The sequence below is a fragment of the Stegastes partitus genome, unplaced genomic scaffold (assembly GCF_000690725.1).
Source record: "Stegastes partitus isolate 25-593 unplaced genomic scaffold, Stegastes_partitus-1.0.2 Scaffold860, whole genome shotgun sequence".
NCBI classification, from domain to species: Eukaryota; Metazoa; Chordata; class Actinopteri; family Pomacentridae; genus Stegastes; species Stegastes partitus.
The window spans coordinates 215,200-232,425 of record NW_007578591.1 but is presented as its reverse complement, the minus strand read 5'-3'; the positions used below and the strand labels follow the sequence as shown (position 1 = coordinate 232,425).

Here is a 17,226-nt window from a genome sequence, read left to right as displayed (position 1 = left end):
CAAGCACACTCACATTCACACCTACGGACAATTTAGAATCACCAATTAACCTCAACATGTTTTTGGACTGTGTGGGAGGAAGCCGGAGAACCCACGCTGCACGGGGAGAACATGCAAACCCCATGCAGAAAGATCCCAGGCATCCTAACTGAACCGGGGATCTTCTAGCTGCGAGGCGATGGTGCTAACCACTGAGCAACCTTGCAGCCCCTTTACTCACTGATAAATAATGTTAATCCTCAGGTCCAGCTAGCCTTAAGTATTAAAGAGATGCTTAGCATATAATTAGAAAATTGCTGGGACTGTTGCACATTGTATTAAGTTGTTATTTACACCACATTGACAGCTGTTTATTTGTAAGAGAATTCAGTCATAAAGACACAATACAGTTTAATTTAATTTCTCAAACTCTTCATCAGCTCACTATGTAAAGTTAGTCATCAAATAAATCTTCTTACATAAGCCCCACCTTTTTATGTTGTTCATTTGTTTTTTATCTGGTAGTTGTTATGCTCTAGTAACATTTGCTTTGTTGCAGTCATTTCTTACAAAGGATTAAGTATCTATTAGCTCTTGTCTGTGTTGTGTGAAGTTTCTGTATATTCTTGTCTTTCACAGTCGCGGCCTCTGGGTCGCGCAGCTAACAAGGCAGACCAGCGTGTCAGCGAGCTGCAGGTCCTAATCGAGGAGCTCCAGTGGGACATGGAGAAGATCCGCCGGCGAGAGAACAGACTGAATGCACACTTAAGCGAGATACTTGAGAGGGTGAGGATGATGAGAATTAGCGTTGGAGTTTTTGTCAATAACTGTGTTATGTCAGTACATAATGTCTATTTGTTTATGTTGAATTGTACTGTAATGCTCCTTGTGCACCGCAGGTAAACAGCAAAGGTTATAAAGTGTGTGGGGAGGCCAGCAGTGTGTGTGGAACCATCACTATTAACAAGAGAAAGGTAGGATTTCTTTGCTTTATTTATAATTGTGGTAATTATCACAAAATGTGGTATAAAAATACTAAATCATTGTTTTATTTCTGTAGGTTTTTCGCATAGTTTACCTTTTGTACTGTTTCTTCTGTTTTTTTCTAAAACAGTTTGAGGAAATGAACAGTGAGTTGGAGGAGAACAGGGAACTGGCAGACAATCGCCTCATCGAGCTACAGAAGTTACAGCAGGATCTGCAAAATGTTCACCAGGAGAACAACAGCATGAAGGTACTTAGCTTTACCACAGCCTTGTTTTTAATTAGACCCCACTACCCTCATTAAATCAGAGGTCTTACCTGTCGTGTAACATGAGTTATCCGTGCACTTAAATTTAACGTCACGATTACATAGATTTATACTGCAAGCATATTTAAAGTGAGTGGGGTCACATGAGTGCAACAGACAAAAAAATATAACTTATCAAAAAAAACACTCTACATCATCGTACATTTTCCCTAAAAGTATTCCTTTTTCCAAACCAATTTCTACCTTCCATTCCTCTCAGGCGGAGCTGCTGAGTCGAGCTGAGGGCCTTGTAAAAGAATCTTCTGAGTATCGCTGTCTGCAGTCGCAGTTTTCTGTGCTCTACAATGAGTCTCTGATCCTCAAAGGTCAGTTAGATGAGACTCGTGCACGCCTCAACACTACAAGAACGGCGCGTCTACGACAGCTGGAGCACATGGAGGTAAGTTGCGTAAATGTGTGTTGGCCTCTGTCTGTATGTTTTCTTTGCTTTTTTCTTACTCATCTCCTCTGAGCGCAGAATGACGAGGTGGCTCTGCAGAGGAAGGTCCGTACAGAGGTGTTTCAGCTAGAGGACACACTGGCTCAAGTCAGGAAGGAGTATGAGATGTTGCGCATCGAATTTGAACAGACTCTTGCTGCGAACGAGCAAGCAGGTAACCAACTGAGATTTTGGAATCTAAAGTGACTGAGGTGCATGAATTGTGCTGAAAAGCCAGCAGAGCTTCGATTAACATCAGATCCCTGTTGATAGAAGCAGCTTGAAACTGCACACTCTTGTCCAAACCTTCATCTCTTCACTGCCTCCTCTTCATCTCAGGCCCGATCAACAGGGAGATGCGTCACCTGATCAGCACGCTGCAAACCCACAACCAGCAGATGAAAGGAGAGGTGGTGAAATACAAGATGAGACTGAGAGAGACACAAGCTGAGCTCAACCAGGTTGGTCCAAAAGGAGAAACTGTTTTCTGTTTAACATTCGTAAGGTCTTCACCGTGCTATGTGAAGTGCTATGAGATGACCTGTGTTGCGAATTGGCATGATCTAAATAAAACTGAACTTACATTACTCTGCCACTTCTCATCAGCAGAAGAGATAAAATAATTAGAGGTCACTGATACTAACACATTTGATAAACAGCACAGTCAAACTAAAAGACATCTGTTGCTTCTGTAGGTCCGCGCTTCAAAGGGCAACGCCATTCTCCAATCCCAGTCAAGCACAGAGATGGACGTGAAAGATGAGACGACCTCTCCATCCACCCCAGCTGTTTCTGGAGAACCTGTAGTCAAGACTGAGCCTGACAACGGCTCCTCCACACCCAGCAGCACAGGTAACCGACGACTAGTTAACTAACTCTAATAGCTAAGTTCAGCTTAGTTCTTTAAAAGACATAAATAACAAAAATCACTTTGTGCGAATAATGCATATTATCACACATCTGGACAGTCCTGATTGACCATTTTCCCTTTGCTTTGTTTCATCGTCCGTCTAAAGGTGCCTCAGTAAAAACAGAGCCTGGTACAGAGCCAGAGGCAACCATAAAGGAAGAGGAGAAGGAGGAGAAGAAGGAGAAGGATGAAAAGAAAGAAAAGGACATTATAAAGAAAGAGGAGAAAGATAGAGAACGGGAGAAAGAGAAGGAAAAGGAGAGAGAGAGGCCGACCCGAGGAGGTGGTGGGAGCAGCAGCGGCGTCATAAAGGAAGAGAAGGAGAAGCCGGGGAGCAGCAGCCAACCTGAGGACGCAGCCGGGGAACGCCTCTCTGTGGTTGGAGGGTCAAAGAGGAAGGAAATGGAGCAGCTGAAGATTGTCCGAGCAGAACTCAAGTTAGTCACATGAATGGTGGTTAATTGGAGCGTGTGTTAGCATGCATAAATCCACGAAATGATACAAATATAAACATTAAATGGGCACAATTACAATTCACAAGTTATGAAAATTAGCCTGTAGGGTTTACTGTGACTCATTTACAGTACTTTTTCTGTTGATCAATGAGCGTGGCCCCTGTCAGAATCGTGAATACATATTCTGTGTGCGTACTAACTTCCATGTTAATTATGCCTTAAGGTAGACAGGCAATCCACGCCTTTTTAGCACACAAACTACTTTGTGTAAACAGCTTTGCAGCCCATGTCAATGTGATTTATTGTCCTTATTATTCTTATTAAATAGTGGCAAATATAGTTGTTTAAAATATCAGAGATGTCATATCACTGAGACGTAACTCCGGACAAAATGAGAATTTAACATATATTTTTTGTCCCTTGATCAGATTTCAGAGTGCTTTATTACAATGTTACAAATCTGCTTCATTTATTGGAAGATAAATTCATTGGTGATATTTTTATACTTTTAAAAAAGTTATTCAAATATACTTTACATGCCACTGTTGCATAAGGGGATTGTTGAAACATGTTCAGTTTGTTGTTCTGTGTTTGTTAAAGTTGTGGTTTTTGTGGGTCACCTTCAGGCTGCAACATTTACAAAAACACTTAACATGTGAAAGATTCCAGCAGTCTTATGATCACTGTGAATCACCAGCACTAGCTCACAGTGAACAATAGACTCTTGTCTCAGTGTGTGGCAGGTAAACACAAAATGTCACAGAGAAAAGTTGCCTGAAACAGATACTTATTTCGGCTTTATTATTTTAGATGATGGGAATAGTTTTGTTAAAGCCCCTTACTGTGACTGTGCAGGAAAGCCCAGGAGTCCCAGAGGGAAATGAAGCTGCTGCTGGACATGTACCGCTCAGCACCCAAGGAGCAGAGAGACAAAGTCCAGCTCATGGCTGCAGAAAAGAAGTCGAAGTCGGAGGTGATTTACGCTGGCAAACACAGACACAGTAGACAAAGTTGTGGTAGGAGATCTGTTCAATCCAGGAGGACATTTCTAACATGTTATATGGATATTTGTGTTGGGTTTTCGCTGCAGATGTGTTCTTTTGGGCTGAACAAAATGTGGCCAGATGGAACAGTCTCCTGTAATTATTGCATTTTAGCATTCCCATAATAATACTGTGTTGATTCCAGGGAGAGGAGCTGCGGCAGAGGCTGAGGGAGCTGGAGGAGAGGGAGAGGAGGGAGGGCAAGAAAATGGCTGATGAAGAGGCTCTGAGGAAGATCCGCTCTGTGGAGGAGCAGATTGACATCCTCAACAAGAAGCTGTCTATAGCCAAACAGGTGTGTGAGCTGATCACTTTGTTTGCTTTCACCGAACCGTCAGCCTTTCGTTCTCTCACAGTCTTGACTCGATGCTCCGTCTGTAGGAGGAAGACGCACTGCTGAGCGAGATGGACGTGACGGGCCAGGCGTTTGAGGACATGCAGGAACAGAACATCCGCCTGATGCAGCAGCTCAGGGAAAAAGATGACGCCAACTTCAAGCTGATGAGCGAGCGAATCAAGTCCAACCAGATTCACAAGCTGCTGAAAGAAGAAAAGGAGGAGCTCGCCGACCAACTCCTCACCTTAAAAACTCAGGTAATCCACCAGATAACTCCACAAGGTTCGGTCTCCGAGAAGAAGTGCCTGTTCGCGTTAGTTCGTCATACTAAGAGTTCAGTTGAACGACTACTGTCTTCAATTATTTATGATTTTTTTTTTTTTCCAAGACACTGTGGACTAAACTCACCTAACCTTAAACTAATTTCATAAAATACACTTGTGAAATCTAATGCAATTCAATACAGAAGCTCTGCCATAGATTCAGCTTTTAAGAAGTGCATACATTTTCATGTTTTTGTTGACTGCATGTATATTAATGGGGTGGACAAAACACTAGGAACACCTTTTAAACATACGGCAGTCCAGTATACTGCCACCAACTGTGACCTTTTGTGCTGGATTGCGTTAGATTTCACAGATGTTCCTAATAAAGTTGCCAATAAGTGTATATTCAAGCTGTGTTAGTTTTCCAATGAATGCCTGCCAATGCTAAATACAGCTTCTGTGCTTTTGTTTATAAAGAAAAAAAAGTTGTACATGAGTTCTACATGGTGCCATTTCTACACATACAAGTCATTAACTGCTATAAATAGCACGCCCAATTTTCTCTTTGTTTAGTTTGTGTAGCTCTAATGCTTTTTTATGCCTCCGGCCACAGCAGTTGCCGGTGCATTATATTCTCAGGTTGTCCATCTCGTCCCTTTTTCATGAATGCAATATCTCAGGAATGCTTAGAGGGAATTTCTTCAAAGTATGTGCAAATGTTCACTTGGACTGATTAGAATTAGATGATTATTGGCCATTGTGACTTCACAAAACACATTTTTTGGGCTTAACTCATGGATTCACGCGCTAATTATGACAAAATTTCACACTTCCGCTTTCAACTTCTCATTTTTGGTTCTTGAAGATATTTCCCCTCTCATCCAAGAGGCTTCGTCACTGGGAGCAAAGACAACTCTTGTCATCTTCAATGACCAAAAAAGAGCAGTCCAGTTGCGTTTTACTGAAGTTCTTTGGACTACCATGACCTGGATATCTGAGAATCTACTTTTCTGGCAGTTATTCAACACTATAACTCAAGGACAGAGGATGAGATTGTGTTCGTATTTCACACTTCGTCAGATGCTGAATTGGTGGCACTCGTCTTATGCGCTCACCTTGAAACTGTGGTGACTCTATAGATCTTCTGTGTTGGCATGTTGAGGATGTGTGTGAAGCATTCACACTTTAGAATTTGTAGCTTTGTTGCAGCAACGTTCACATTTAAAGCTACTGTCACGGCTGCAAGTTTGTGTTTTATCTGTATTAGCTTTATTAGCCAAGCAAATGAACAAGTACAAGACATTTGACTGTTTAGCATTTAACGAAGTCTTCTCAGTCTTCACTACATATTTTATATGATTCTCGACAGACATGGATGTAAATAAAGTGTGACTGGTTGGGACAAGCATAAAGCTGCGACGTGGTAGTTCTAGTTTTGTTCTCAAAGCTTTAACGTAACTTTCTGGGACTGTGCCCATTTGCAGGTCGATGCCCAGCTGCAGGTGGTGAGGAAGCTGGAGGAGAAGGAACGCCTCCTGCAGGGGACCATCAGCACTGCAGAGAGAGAGTTGACGCTTCGAACACAAGCTCTGGATATGAACAAACGCAAGGTAACACGTTGATCAGTAATGATGAACTTCAGCTGCAGAGTAAACTGATTCCAAAAAGAATGTGCTGCTATTTAAGAAATTAAACTGTAATCACGTTTACACATGTGCGGCTAGGAAACCAGCAGTGCGAAACTTTTTTCTCCATCTTCTGGCAGTGAGAGTAATTACGCAAACGCTATTGATGTATGTCATTGCTGTCGATTCTAGACTACAGTTCTTTTTCTGAACGCTGAGTTCTTGTTTTTATGTGTAGCATTAGAACATTTTCTTGGATACATCCTGGGTTTTTTAGGCAGAAGCTTTGTCGTACCCAATTGCTACCATTGCTCTCCTCTTCAGCTTTGTCAAAGCAATCATTGCTGGTAAAAATAAAATGCATCACTACGATGTCCCTACAGATACCAGATTTAAAACTCTGGTACATTACAAAGCGCAAAGAGGTTCAGCTGGTGCTGATGGGCTTTACCAGCATCGCGTGAACTCATGTGCAAGGGCTTAAAAGTAACATTAACAAATAAAGACAACTCTGATCATCCTCCAGGCTCAGGACTCTGCGCTGCTGTCAGAGGAGGTGCGAACTCAGCTGGAGCAGGTTCAGCAGAGGCTCAACCTGGTCAGAGAGGAGGTCATTGAGAACAGCATCTCCAGGGAAAAGGAGTCCTTCAACGCCCGACGAGCACAGGTAACAACACATGTAGACACATATGAGCTCAAGCCACAAGTTTCAATCAACAGATATGATTTGAGTACACGAAAGCCATTTTTTAAAAAGGCTAAATATTTGTTTTCTGTTGCCGAAGATCGACTAAACACTTAGCTTACATGTGAACCGCATTTAATGCCGGAATTGTGTTTTTGTTTGTGACTATCATGGGGCTTGTTGGATGAGTCTTTTCGACAATTACACTGCATATTTTCTAACGCCTGATTGGATTTGTGGACCTGTGGATTCTTCCTTACTGTATCTGGACTGAATAGTTGTAGTCAGTTTCAATTTGGTTATCCTCAGCTGAAGGGGTGAAAAGTTCCACGTCACTAATCCTTTCTCTGTGCTGCTGAAGGTTTTCTTTTTTCCTAGTGTGCACAGATGATGGTGGGAAGCTTCAGTATCGATTGTTTAATAGCATCACATTCATGAAGTCCGTTTTTAGATCAAAATAAAATGTGGAAGACACACTCATTTTCCTTACAACTGTTAAAACTGTTTTGTCTTTCAGGAGGACATCTCCAAACTGAGGAGAAAGATCGAGAAGGCCAAGAAACCAGCTGAGAAAATCAGCAACGGAGACGAAATCCTAAATGAAGAAATTAATGACTACAAGGTAAGTTTTAGGGGTATGAAAAAATCTAAAGTCTTTAGCCATCCTGCTCCAAAGAGGTCGGATTGCGGAGCCAGGTACCACACACTATTATGGTCCAGGGTTTAGGTCAAGGGCTTCTGTCTTCTTGTCAGTGTGTTTAATTTTGCAAATGTGAACAATTCAAGTGTCACCAAATTAACTAATATGCTTCCATATTTAAGACCTGTCAGCTGTTTTGTGTGATTGTTGCATGCATAAGAGCACCAACATTCACATGTACTCTGAACAATAATTTGACATTTTTGGAAACACTTTTAGTTGCTCTCTTTCTGAGATTAGATGCTTAATGCCAATCTCAATTCTAAATCAATAGCCAGAGCCAGTTGTCTGTCAGCACGAAGCCTGAAGGCAGACAATCCTGGCTCCTTCCAGAGATGATGGAATCTACCTGTCAGTGCCTCACAAGCTCTTTGATTTACTGTTGTCATGTCAAAACAACAAATCAACATTAGACAGGGGATCATATGCAGGACTATTTCAGTATGTTTGCAAGGTAGCCGGTGGAGACTGCAGGAAGTTACTGATCTCAATCAAGAATAGTCCTTCACATAAACCCCTTGTAAAACAGAGATGTATTGTCTTTGCACAGATTTTGTTGACTTTGGACTGAGCCTGTGTTTTTTCAGTCTTTGTGCTCATCAAAGCTAACAATTTGCTGCTGCTAACTTTGTATTTACTGTAATGACACAATAGTGTTGTCAATTTACTCATCTAACTCTTAAATAACTCTATGAAAATGTCAAACTCTTCCTCTTGCTTGGAATGCTAGCACAAAAAAAACAAAACTATGTGATAAGAACACCTGAGGGGGGAAAATACAGGCATATCCAGTTCTATAAACATGATGTTGCACAGATAGCCTTCTGGCAAAATTGAAGAACAAAATCGTTGAGAGGTCTTAAAACTGTGTGTCTTGTAAGTGTGATCACACTCTCTTGACAAGAACAGAACAATTAAAATAATAAAACAGTGGGAAGACTACGTATTGCACGTTGTTTTCATGCCTACTCAGATTCCTTTAGCAGGAGCGTGCTCAGATTTTCCCAGATTTGTCCATAAACCTGCAAGTTAATATAACTATGATGAGTGAAGGTGCTTTGATGATCTGTGTGTCAGCTGCACTCTACGCTGGTTTGTTCTGTGAAGCGTTCTGGTTGAGCTTGGAGTCCAGTCTCTTATAATCACACGGTCTTGCAGCTGCCCTAGATTTTCACGTCCAGTCATTACCAACCACTCAGCCGAGGACAGAAATGGCTCTTCAGTTTATTGTTCAACCCATTCCCTCCCCCTTATCTCTCTTTCTCTCTGCCTCCCCCGCCCCCCCAGGCCCGTCTAACGTGTCCGTGCTGCAACTCTCGGGTGAAGGATGCCGTCCTGACAAAGTGCTTCCACGTCTTCTGCTTCGAGTGCGTCAAGACTCGCTACGACACCCGCCAGAGGAAGTGTCCCAAGTGCAACGCCGCCTTCGGAGCCAACGACTTCCATCGCATCTACATCGGCTGAGGCTGCCGTTCCCGCTGCGCAGCTCAGAGGGCGAGCAGGATGAGCAGTCGTACAAACGCTGCCTGGAGCGAGACTCAGCACCCAGCACTCATGCATTCCCCCTCCTCCGAACACTCCCCCACCCCCTCCTCTCGTCCTCATCCACCCGATGATTTCAGCTCTGTGGGGGCCGCAGAGATGCTCTGAATGGAACGCTTTAATTTTTTTTTTTTTTATAAACGGTGACTGAATCATCTCCCATCCAGTATCAGTACTACTTTCTGTATGTTTTCTTTGAATACTGGTGCAGAAAGGATGTTTGCATCACATACATGAGGCTTGTGTGCTCGTTTGAAACCAGTATACAGAGAAGAGAATAAGTACAATAGGGAAAACGGCATTCCTCCCAGTGTTGTGGATGTTTGTATAATGTCGGTGTGTATGTACATTATTGTTTTGTTTTTTTTAAACCTGGCCACTGTTGCACCAGACTGTCCTGAAATCATCTGGACTCGGTGCTGTATAGTTGCTGTCCTGCTAGTTATTAAACTGATAATCAAAAAGCTTCTGCCTCTTCTTAACTGTTTTCAAATGTTTATTGGATCATGTGAATGGCAGAAACAGTTGACCTGGGATATTAAACCACAAGTCCCAGTGTGCAAATCTCTGTTTATCCCTGTAGCAGAGCCCTTCCTCCTCCTCCTCCTCCTCCTCTTCCTCCTCCTTCCCGGAGATCCAGACGTGTTTGCACGCTGGAAACAGTCGTTAGAAACGCTGGGAGGAAGGGAGTGCCACACGGGAACGGTGACAAGAGAGGCTTTTTTTTTTTTTTTTTTTTTAAACTTGTTTAAAGGTTGTGCAACATAATCCATCACAGCAGAGCGTTTGGTGCAAGTTCACAGAGCAAACTTGCGCGCTGTGGAAGCTCAGAGCTGAAATAAGAGGCTTTAGGAGACTCGTGGTCAGATCAGCGTCACCGCCTTTCTGCCGGATCCTTAAAGCTGCAACAGAAAGGAAACTTTTGGACACATTTATATCCTTTTGTTTTTGTTTCTCCTCAGTAACTTTCCCGTTGATCTCTACCGCTGCTGGATCTAAGCCTTAAACGGTTTCTTACCAAATATAGCCTCCGTTAATGCTGGAGCGTCCTTGAGGAGCGCAGCGGTCCTGGATTTGGATATTTGCAACGCTGCCAAAGTTTATAATTAAATACTCAGATCACCTCGATTTAGCCGGTGCCTTTTGTGAACGGGCACTTTTGGTCCAATTTGCAAATTGGACAATTCAGGCGCGGTGTTTTAGAAGCGTATTACATTTTTTTTTTCTGCCTGCATGTTGATTTCTGTGGGCTCTTGTCTGCTCCCAACAGAAGCCATTTTTAAGTCTTTGATTTTTCCAGCCCTGTGTGTGACTCACTGAACACGAGCTGCTCAACCTGCTCCGGGCTGCAGCTCCAACCTGTGCGCAGACGTTTTGGCCACATTTTTTCCATTGTTCTCAAGCCTCCCTTGTTTTTCTTTGCGCGTCTGGCTGTGGACGCGGCGGATGCGCCATGGCTCGGTTTTTGCTGACTACCTACGTGTTGGCGGTGCTCGGCTTGGCGGCGGTGGGCTGGGCTGGAGCGGAGCAGGCCAAGGCGGAGAGCCCACCGGTGGTCACCCTGCGCACCGTGATCACGGGAACCTGCCAGGAGATCCAGCGGTACGCGGAGTCTGTGGTGGGAACCGGCGTGATGCGATCAGCCGCTGAGGTACAGAGAGGAGGTGCACCGGCCGGATAACACTCTTTTTTTTCTTTGCTTCCCTGCACCAGGAACTGGATTTACACTCAATTCCTTTCTTTAATTCTTAATATACTGTGGTCTAACTCCACTGCTTGTTCTGTCACTGTTCTTGATCAATGCTTAACTGTACCTGATTACTAATTTGCAGCTCCAACCCTGTCATCTCTCTCTCCATCTATCCCATCACCCCTCACATTCCTCTCCTGATGCCCCCTCAACTTGTTAATCTCCCTCCTGATCCCCTCATCTTCTCTGCCCTCGTTTCATGTCTTCTATATCCATGAACCCCCCTCCTCTCATTCATGCGCGCACACACTTCCACCCCGCTGTGGCTCCCTTCTCCTCAGAGTGCAGTGTTGTTTCTTGAGTCATTGCTTGGTCAGGACAACGTCTATACAATGGCCATGGTAAGATACTAAATGGGTGTTTTCCATCCTGCAACCCTGACATGGTCCCTTAAACAGAGTCCTCTCATGTAGGCTCAGTTTTAGCCCATGTCGCCAAGTAGTTAGTGCAGAAAGTAGGAGCATGAGTCTAGTTTGTGTGTGTGTGTGTGTGTGTGTTTAAATCCCCTGATGTTTGCATGCCAGGCCGCAATTCACTTGTGAGCTTGTGGAGATAAGATTTAGTGTATGTGCTGGCAAGCTGAGTTGAAATAGCTTGAATAGTTCACTGGTGGTGCGTCTGTATGCAAAATATAGGGTGTGTGCACAATCCGCAGAGGAAATCTGTCCTCAAGCTGCAAATTAAGCCTCACTCTGACTGAGTGTGGTTCTAAAAGATGCTGTTTCAAGTGAGAAAATAGGCAAATTTGACATTTACAGATGACATCTAGTCTAAGCAAGATAAAAGAACTGCACACTGCCTGCACTGACAGTCCCTACATGTGACAAAGCAACATTTCTTACAACATTCAACTGTTGCTTTAGAGTTTTTCCACATGTGTGCACTCTTCAAAGTTTCATCCTCACCTCAGCTTTGAAGCTTTAATATCATATCAATAAGTAAGAATCAAAGATGTGTTTTGATCAGTCCCCGCTGCAGCACCAAGCCAGCAGTAAATGATTAGTTGTGTTTTTACATTCACACACTGACGTGGAGCAACAGATGCTTGACACGCTACAGTCTCCACATACAGTATGTGCCAGTGTGTAACGCAACAGGTGCAGATAACACAGAACCTACTGGGCTACCCTTGACCTTGCTGGACAAGGCTGTGACTGTGTGGGGAGCTGCTGTACAGGAATAGAGAGGGGGTGCTGCCCACCTGTCACCCACATGCACAGCTGTTTGTCCAAGTCAACAATACAGCACATCACAAGGAGCACTTAGAGTCTGTAAGAGTTCCCTGTTGAATGTGAAGTGCTGCTGTAGATATCAGTGGTGCTTTGTGCACAACAGTGTTATAAATCATGCTGCACATTCTCCTCTCTGCATGATTATTTATCTGATCAGAATGCTGTCTCTCTTCTTTGCTTCGTTTGCACGATAACAAAGTAAAATATGTCTCCACCCTCTCCTCCTCCCCTCCATACCACCACAGTTTTTAGAGACGGTGATCCGATTCCTGGCTGAAGGAGCTGCCAGCGGCCTGAATGTCATCGCTGTTTACGTCACAGAGATCCTCAGGGTCACAGGATTCGACGGTGGGTACCAAGATGGTGTTTGGAGCCACTGAGCATTTGTGTTGTGTTGTGTGTGTCCTGCTTTCCCCCCTTGAAAATTGTCTGCTTGAGTAAGAGAGAGTGTGTGGCAATGAAAGTTAGTAAGTGCAAGTGAAAATATGCAGACTTGCCTCTCCCTCTGGGCAATTTGTCTGCCACTCCTCTTAAAGTGTGAGTGTTTACGTCTGCTGCTTCCTGTCCTAACACACAGGTATTCTCAAGCTTTAATCCACATGAAAATAGGTCTAATCTGGGCTTCTTTTCTCCACAGTTGCACTGACGTTGCCCCGCTTCACTCCGGAGGGCGTGACCGCCGTCGCCCAGTGGGGTCTGCTGGCCCTCATTGGCTACTGGGTGCTGACCATTGTCCTCCGTCTGCTGATCGGCGTGGTGAAGCAGGTGTTCTGGGTGGTGAAAACCGTCTTGTCGCTGTGGCTTTTCGGACTGATCGTGACAGACAAGCACGCCACTGCAGACGTCACGGCAGTTCGGCTGGCCGGCCTGGTGCTGGGATGCGTCATGTTGACTCTTCTCACGTCTGGCTCTGAAAAGTCTTTTGCAATGGAGGACCGAGTGAGCAGCCTGGAGGGCCGGCTGAAGGCAGTGGAGAAGAGGAAAGGGGAATAGTGATGAGAAAGGGTGGAGAAGAGTTTTAAAAAATGGACAAAGGTGATGGTTATGTAAGGCTATGAAAACAGTAACGGCAATGATTTCCTTATCTGTGTCAAAGTTTGGAAATAAAGTAATCTCTGGGATTTTTAATTGGAAATGTTCTTTTTATTTGCCTCCAGAAAATGCAAAAAGAAGAAGAAAAAAATCAAACCACATGAAATACATTTACTTTGATAAATATTTGAAATCACTGACACAAAAAGGTATAAATAGTTGTAATAGGAAGACTAGCACACAGATGAGAGGAAACAATCCCACAAGTTAGATCATTTCAAGCAAAGTTTTACTCAGTTCTTCAGTTAAAACCAGACTAAGTGTCTACAAACAATGGTCTAAAACTAATATATATACAAAATACCCAACAACGTTTTGAGGTAAAAGCTTATCGGCTAACAAGCTCCAAATGCAGATGTAAACATGAGCATTTAGAAGGTGTTACGACAGTTAAAGTATAATGACAACTGATGGGAATTTCATTGGTTTTTCCAATATTGAGTCATAAACTAAAGTACTGGATGGATTTTTGACACGGTGGCCTCAAATTGAAACATTATTGGAGTTATTAGACTACATTCTCTAGAAACCTTGAATCTGCTGTTTTGATTTAAAAAATAAATACATTTAATAAAAAAATAAAAAAAACTTTGACCTGTTGGTGGCCTGAGAGGAAAAGTCAGGGGCTTCAAAAGTGGAGTCAGGTTTATCGTCTGAAAACCATTTATCTGCCTGGACTTCATTTTGTGGCAGTTAATTCAATACATCATTTGTTCTGGACCAAAGTAGTCGACTGGTCACTGTGAAGCCGTGCCAAAAGCATGAGTAAAACTTGTGGGTGGATGGCATCTTGGATTACATCATCAAAAAAGCACTGAAAGTATCTTGCTGTATCATATTCAAGGTCTTAATTTCTACTCACCGCAGCAAAGTGTGTTCAGCCCTCCGTGCCTGATCATTACTGCTGCTCGGTCAGCTGGAGGCTTTTAACTGATCCTCCGGGTTCACCAACAATCATCACTCCGACTGTCACACCAGCTGAGTGGAACAACCTGACCTCAGTGCCAAAATTACCATTCCTGCTGGCTCACCCCACAGCAGCAAAACTCACTTCCCTCCTACACTGTGCTGCGGTGGCGAGCCAAGTGGGCCAGAAATGAACCCACGGTGAAACCAACTGCGAGGTTTCATTGTGTCACCGCCTCCCTGCATCACCACAAACAAAAGAGAGCGAGGATGGTGTGATGCTACAGAGTGATTATTTAATAAAAACCTGAATATAAATACAAAATACATAATATTAGAAGCTGTGTGGAGCCTTACATTTAGATCAGAAGTTACAGGTATAACTTGTACTAATGAAAAATATAACCCAGTGTTTCAGTTCCTGTCAGCTCTACAGAGGTTGTTATTTACATTTTCCATCCCACAACTTTACTGCCTTAGCTCATTCTCACTGCTCTCAGTAGTTTTGCCCACAGCAGGAAGCCGTGTCATGGAAAAAGCAGTAAAAACCAAGCGAGGGACTAACTGGCGAACACATGTGGAGGATGCAGTATCTGAAGAGCCGACTGTGTTCTCGAGCTTAAAGGAGACCGAATATTTGTCTCACATTGACAGCGTGGGCAAAAGAAAAAAAAAAAAAACTTAAATTTTGCTGCAGGTTCATTAAATGTGCAAATGAAGAACTCTCTGCTGACAAGTTCACCATAGCAACTTAATATAGGTCATCATAGTGCTTCCGCTGCCCCCAAATGGCCAAAAAAACAAGCCCAGATAAACCAAACATGAACAGGAAGACACACTTTGTTTTATTCCATTATCACTCTTACCATAAATTTCACAGCTTTAAATTGCCTGGAAGTTAAATTCACAGTTGAGCAGATTAAAAATGACTTTTAAGTTTTTGTTGTATTTTGGCATACATTCTGTAGCTTTTATAGCGTTTTTGTTCTTAATTTCAACAGATATATGAGCTTTCCAGGCAGATAAAGTGATTTTAGTGTGACTGTATCATTATCTAACCATAGACACAAACTGCCTACAATTTAATCTCATCATAAATGACCAATTATGTCATTAAAATGCTCAGCGGTCATATTTTTATTCCTCCAGATTACTCAAACTTTCTGCGTAAATAGCAGGTAGTTATCAAACTTGCACAAAAACACTGAACTGACCCATTAATGGGTTTGTGTGCCGTTATGAAAACCAGAGTGTGGTTCAGTGCTGAAATGAGGAGTCATCTGAGATCTTCACAGTTGAGTTACAGGTTTTAGTTTATATGTTGTTTCTAATAATAGTTTAAATACAAGCTGCAGTGCGTGTGATAACAGTGTCACATAAAGCAGGAGGCGGTGAAGTCATTCAGGATCACTGACACTTAGAAATGTGTTAACAGAATACCGGTTTTTGTTGGGCACGACAAACAGATTTGTAGCTCAGTTGTTTTCCCTTTTCAACACACAAAAGGATCTGTCGCATGTTCGCTTCTGCTCTGCTGAACGTCTTCTGTAAACCAGTTGGTGTGTAAAGAGGAATTTATATGCATGGTTTAGCTTTTGGCTCTGTGGTGACGCGATGCTTAAATGTATGTGAAGAAATGACAAACGCACACAAACAATATTGTAATGTGTTAGTAGCTTTAATGCACTTGACACAAAGCCAAAATACTCTACGACACATGCACAAGATGCTTTGGAAATATTTTACAGCTTCTTGATGTTCTCCAAAAGGCTCCAGTTAGTGCAAAAACCAACTCTACCACGTTAGCACAACAGTGAACTATGGCATCTACTCCAAAGCACCAAAATATGAACAAATGAAATGAATACATCTGAAATTTGTGGATGATAATATGTAAGTATTAACTACTGAAGCTCTGAATACGGCTCTACTACTTTAAGTGTGAATGTCAGTTTATAACATTGCTCTCAGCATAAAAACTTTGAGTATTGAAAGAGTCGCGTTGAGTTAGAAGTTGTAATGTAAAAGTAATGCACTTATGGCGCACTGCTGATGTGAGCTCAGCGAAGAGGTGTTGAGGTGTTTGAATGCCACACGCCATTGAAAATATGCATGAGGAAAAGGCAAAAGGTGCTTGTGATAGTTTTGTACAATCATTACAACACAACTTAAAAACATTTACACGTATATACAGTACACACAACAAAGCTATTCTATTCTATTCTATTCTTCTCTACAGAGGAGTCCAAAAGTGTGAGACCACAACAAAATCTGTCATATTTTTATGAAAACCTGAAAATAATTTGCAACTTTGAGGAGTTAGAAACATTTAAAAAACAATAAGTTCTGACACGTAACACGAAAAAGATTCTTCAGTATTTCTAGGTTAACATTCAAACTTCTTCATACAAAAGGTCAGACATCCTTGAGCTGCGTTTTTCCACAGAAGTAACATTTTGGTGACACTCAGGAGGATTTGATTGACTCATTTGAGGCTTGTTCAGGTAGATAAACTTGCATTCTTCGCCTGTTATAAATATGGCTTAAGTATACAGCACAGCATCACTCACTAAACAGCATTGTGACAGTAGACAGTGTCAGAAATCTAATTGTTATTCTGAGCAAAGAGGAGCTTTCAAACCATGACTGGACTGAAGGTAGGTTTCTAAAGTGGCAGTGTATGGCTCTCTATAATGGCTCGAAGAATCGGATCGGATGTATCCAAAGCACCGAAAGACAGAACAAAAGTGAGCACATCTTCAAAAGATGAATACATCAAGCTTCCTTCAACATCCATCCATCCATTATCTATACACTGCTTAATCCTCACTAGGGTCGCGGGGCTGACTCAGGGTGAAGGCAGGGGACACCCTGGACAGGTCACCAGTCTATCACAGGGCTACACTTAGAGACAGACAACCAAGAACATTCACATTCACACCTACAGACAATTTGGTATCACCAATTAACCTCA

The 17,226-nt window shown here is 42.7% G+C and overlaps 2 protein-coding genes across 3 annotated transcripts in view; both read left to right on the top strand.

The window, feature by feature from the left end:
* The window catches only part of rnf20 (ring finger protein 20, E3 ubiquitin protein ligase), an 11,777-nt gene extending 2,041 nt beyond the window's left edge, over window positions 1–9,736 (top strand). Inside the window, exons 8-22 of the mRNA XM_008293147.1 lie at window positions 619–765; window positions 879–953; window positions 1,094–1,213; window positions 1,491–1,670; window positions 1,749–1,884; window positions 2,049–2,170; window positions 2,405–2,561; window positions 2,726–3,056; window positions 3,930–4,047; window positions 4,263–4,412; window positions 4,499–4,711; window positions 6,205–6,330; window positions 6,872–7,012; window positions 7,548–7,652; window positions 9,018–9,736. Of these exons, the coding sequence (XP_008291369.1) occupies window positions 619–765; window positions 879–953; window positions 1,094–1,213; window positions 1,491–1,670; window positions 1,749–1,884; window positions 2,049–2,170; window positions 2,405–2,561; window positions 2,726–3,056; window positions 3,930–4,047; window positions 4,263–4,412; window positions 4,499–4,711; window positions 6,205–6,330; window positions 6,872–7,012; window positions 7,548–7,652; window positions 9,018–9,194 (2,298 nt within the window). The 3' untranslated portion in view covers window positions 9,195–9,736. The remainder of the gene's footprint in view (window positions 1–618; window positions 766–878; window positions 954–1,093; window positions 1,214–1,490; window positions 1,671–1,748; window positions 1,885–2,048; window positions 2,171–2,404; window positions 2,562–2,725; window positions 3,057–3,929; window positions 4,048–4,262; window positions 4,413–4,498; window positions 4,712–6,204; window positions 6,331–6,871; window positions 7,013–7,547; window positions 7,653–9,017) is intronic.
* Window positions 9,737–9,986: 250 nt separating this feature from the next.
* LOC103365654 (uncharacterized) lies at window positions 9,987–13,389 on the top strand. Of its 2 annotated transcripts, XM_008293145.1 has the most exons (4): window positions 9,987–10,923; window positions 11,304–11,363; window positions 12,500–12,602; window positions 12,892–13,389. In XM_008293145.1, exons 1-4 carry the CDS (start codon window positions 10,726–10,728, stop codon window positions 13,245–13,247), a joined length of 717 nt encoding a protein of 238 aa, XP_008291367.1. In that variant the 5' UTR covers window positions 9,987–10,725; the 3' UTR covers window positions 13,248–13,389. The 2 variants fall into 2 exon arrangements, with proteins under 2 accessions (XP_008291367.1, XP_008291368.1); XM_008293146.1 differs by lacking the exon at window positions 11,304–11,363 and having other exon boundaries at window positions 9,991–10,923.
* The last annotated feature ends 3,837 nt before the right edge of the window (window positions 13,390–17,226 follow it).

Bases quoted from the DNA above. Each gene is read 5' to 3' on its own strand.
- LOC103365654 (XM_008293145.1), top strand. From the start codon at position 10,726: ATGGCTCGGTTTTTGCTGACTACCTACGTGTTGGCGGTGCTCGGCTTG. The intron at 10,924-11,303 runs GTACAGAGAGGA...CCTTCTCCTCAG, and splicing joins TGATGCGATCAGCCGCTGAG to AGTGCAGTGTTGTTTCTTGA. The intron at 12,603-12,891 runs GTGGGTACCAAG...TTTTCTCCACAG, and splicing joins CAGGGTCACAGGATTCGACG to TTGCACTGACGTTGCCCCGC.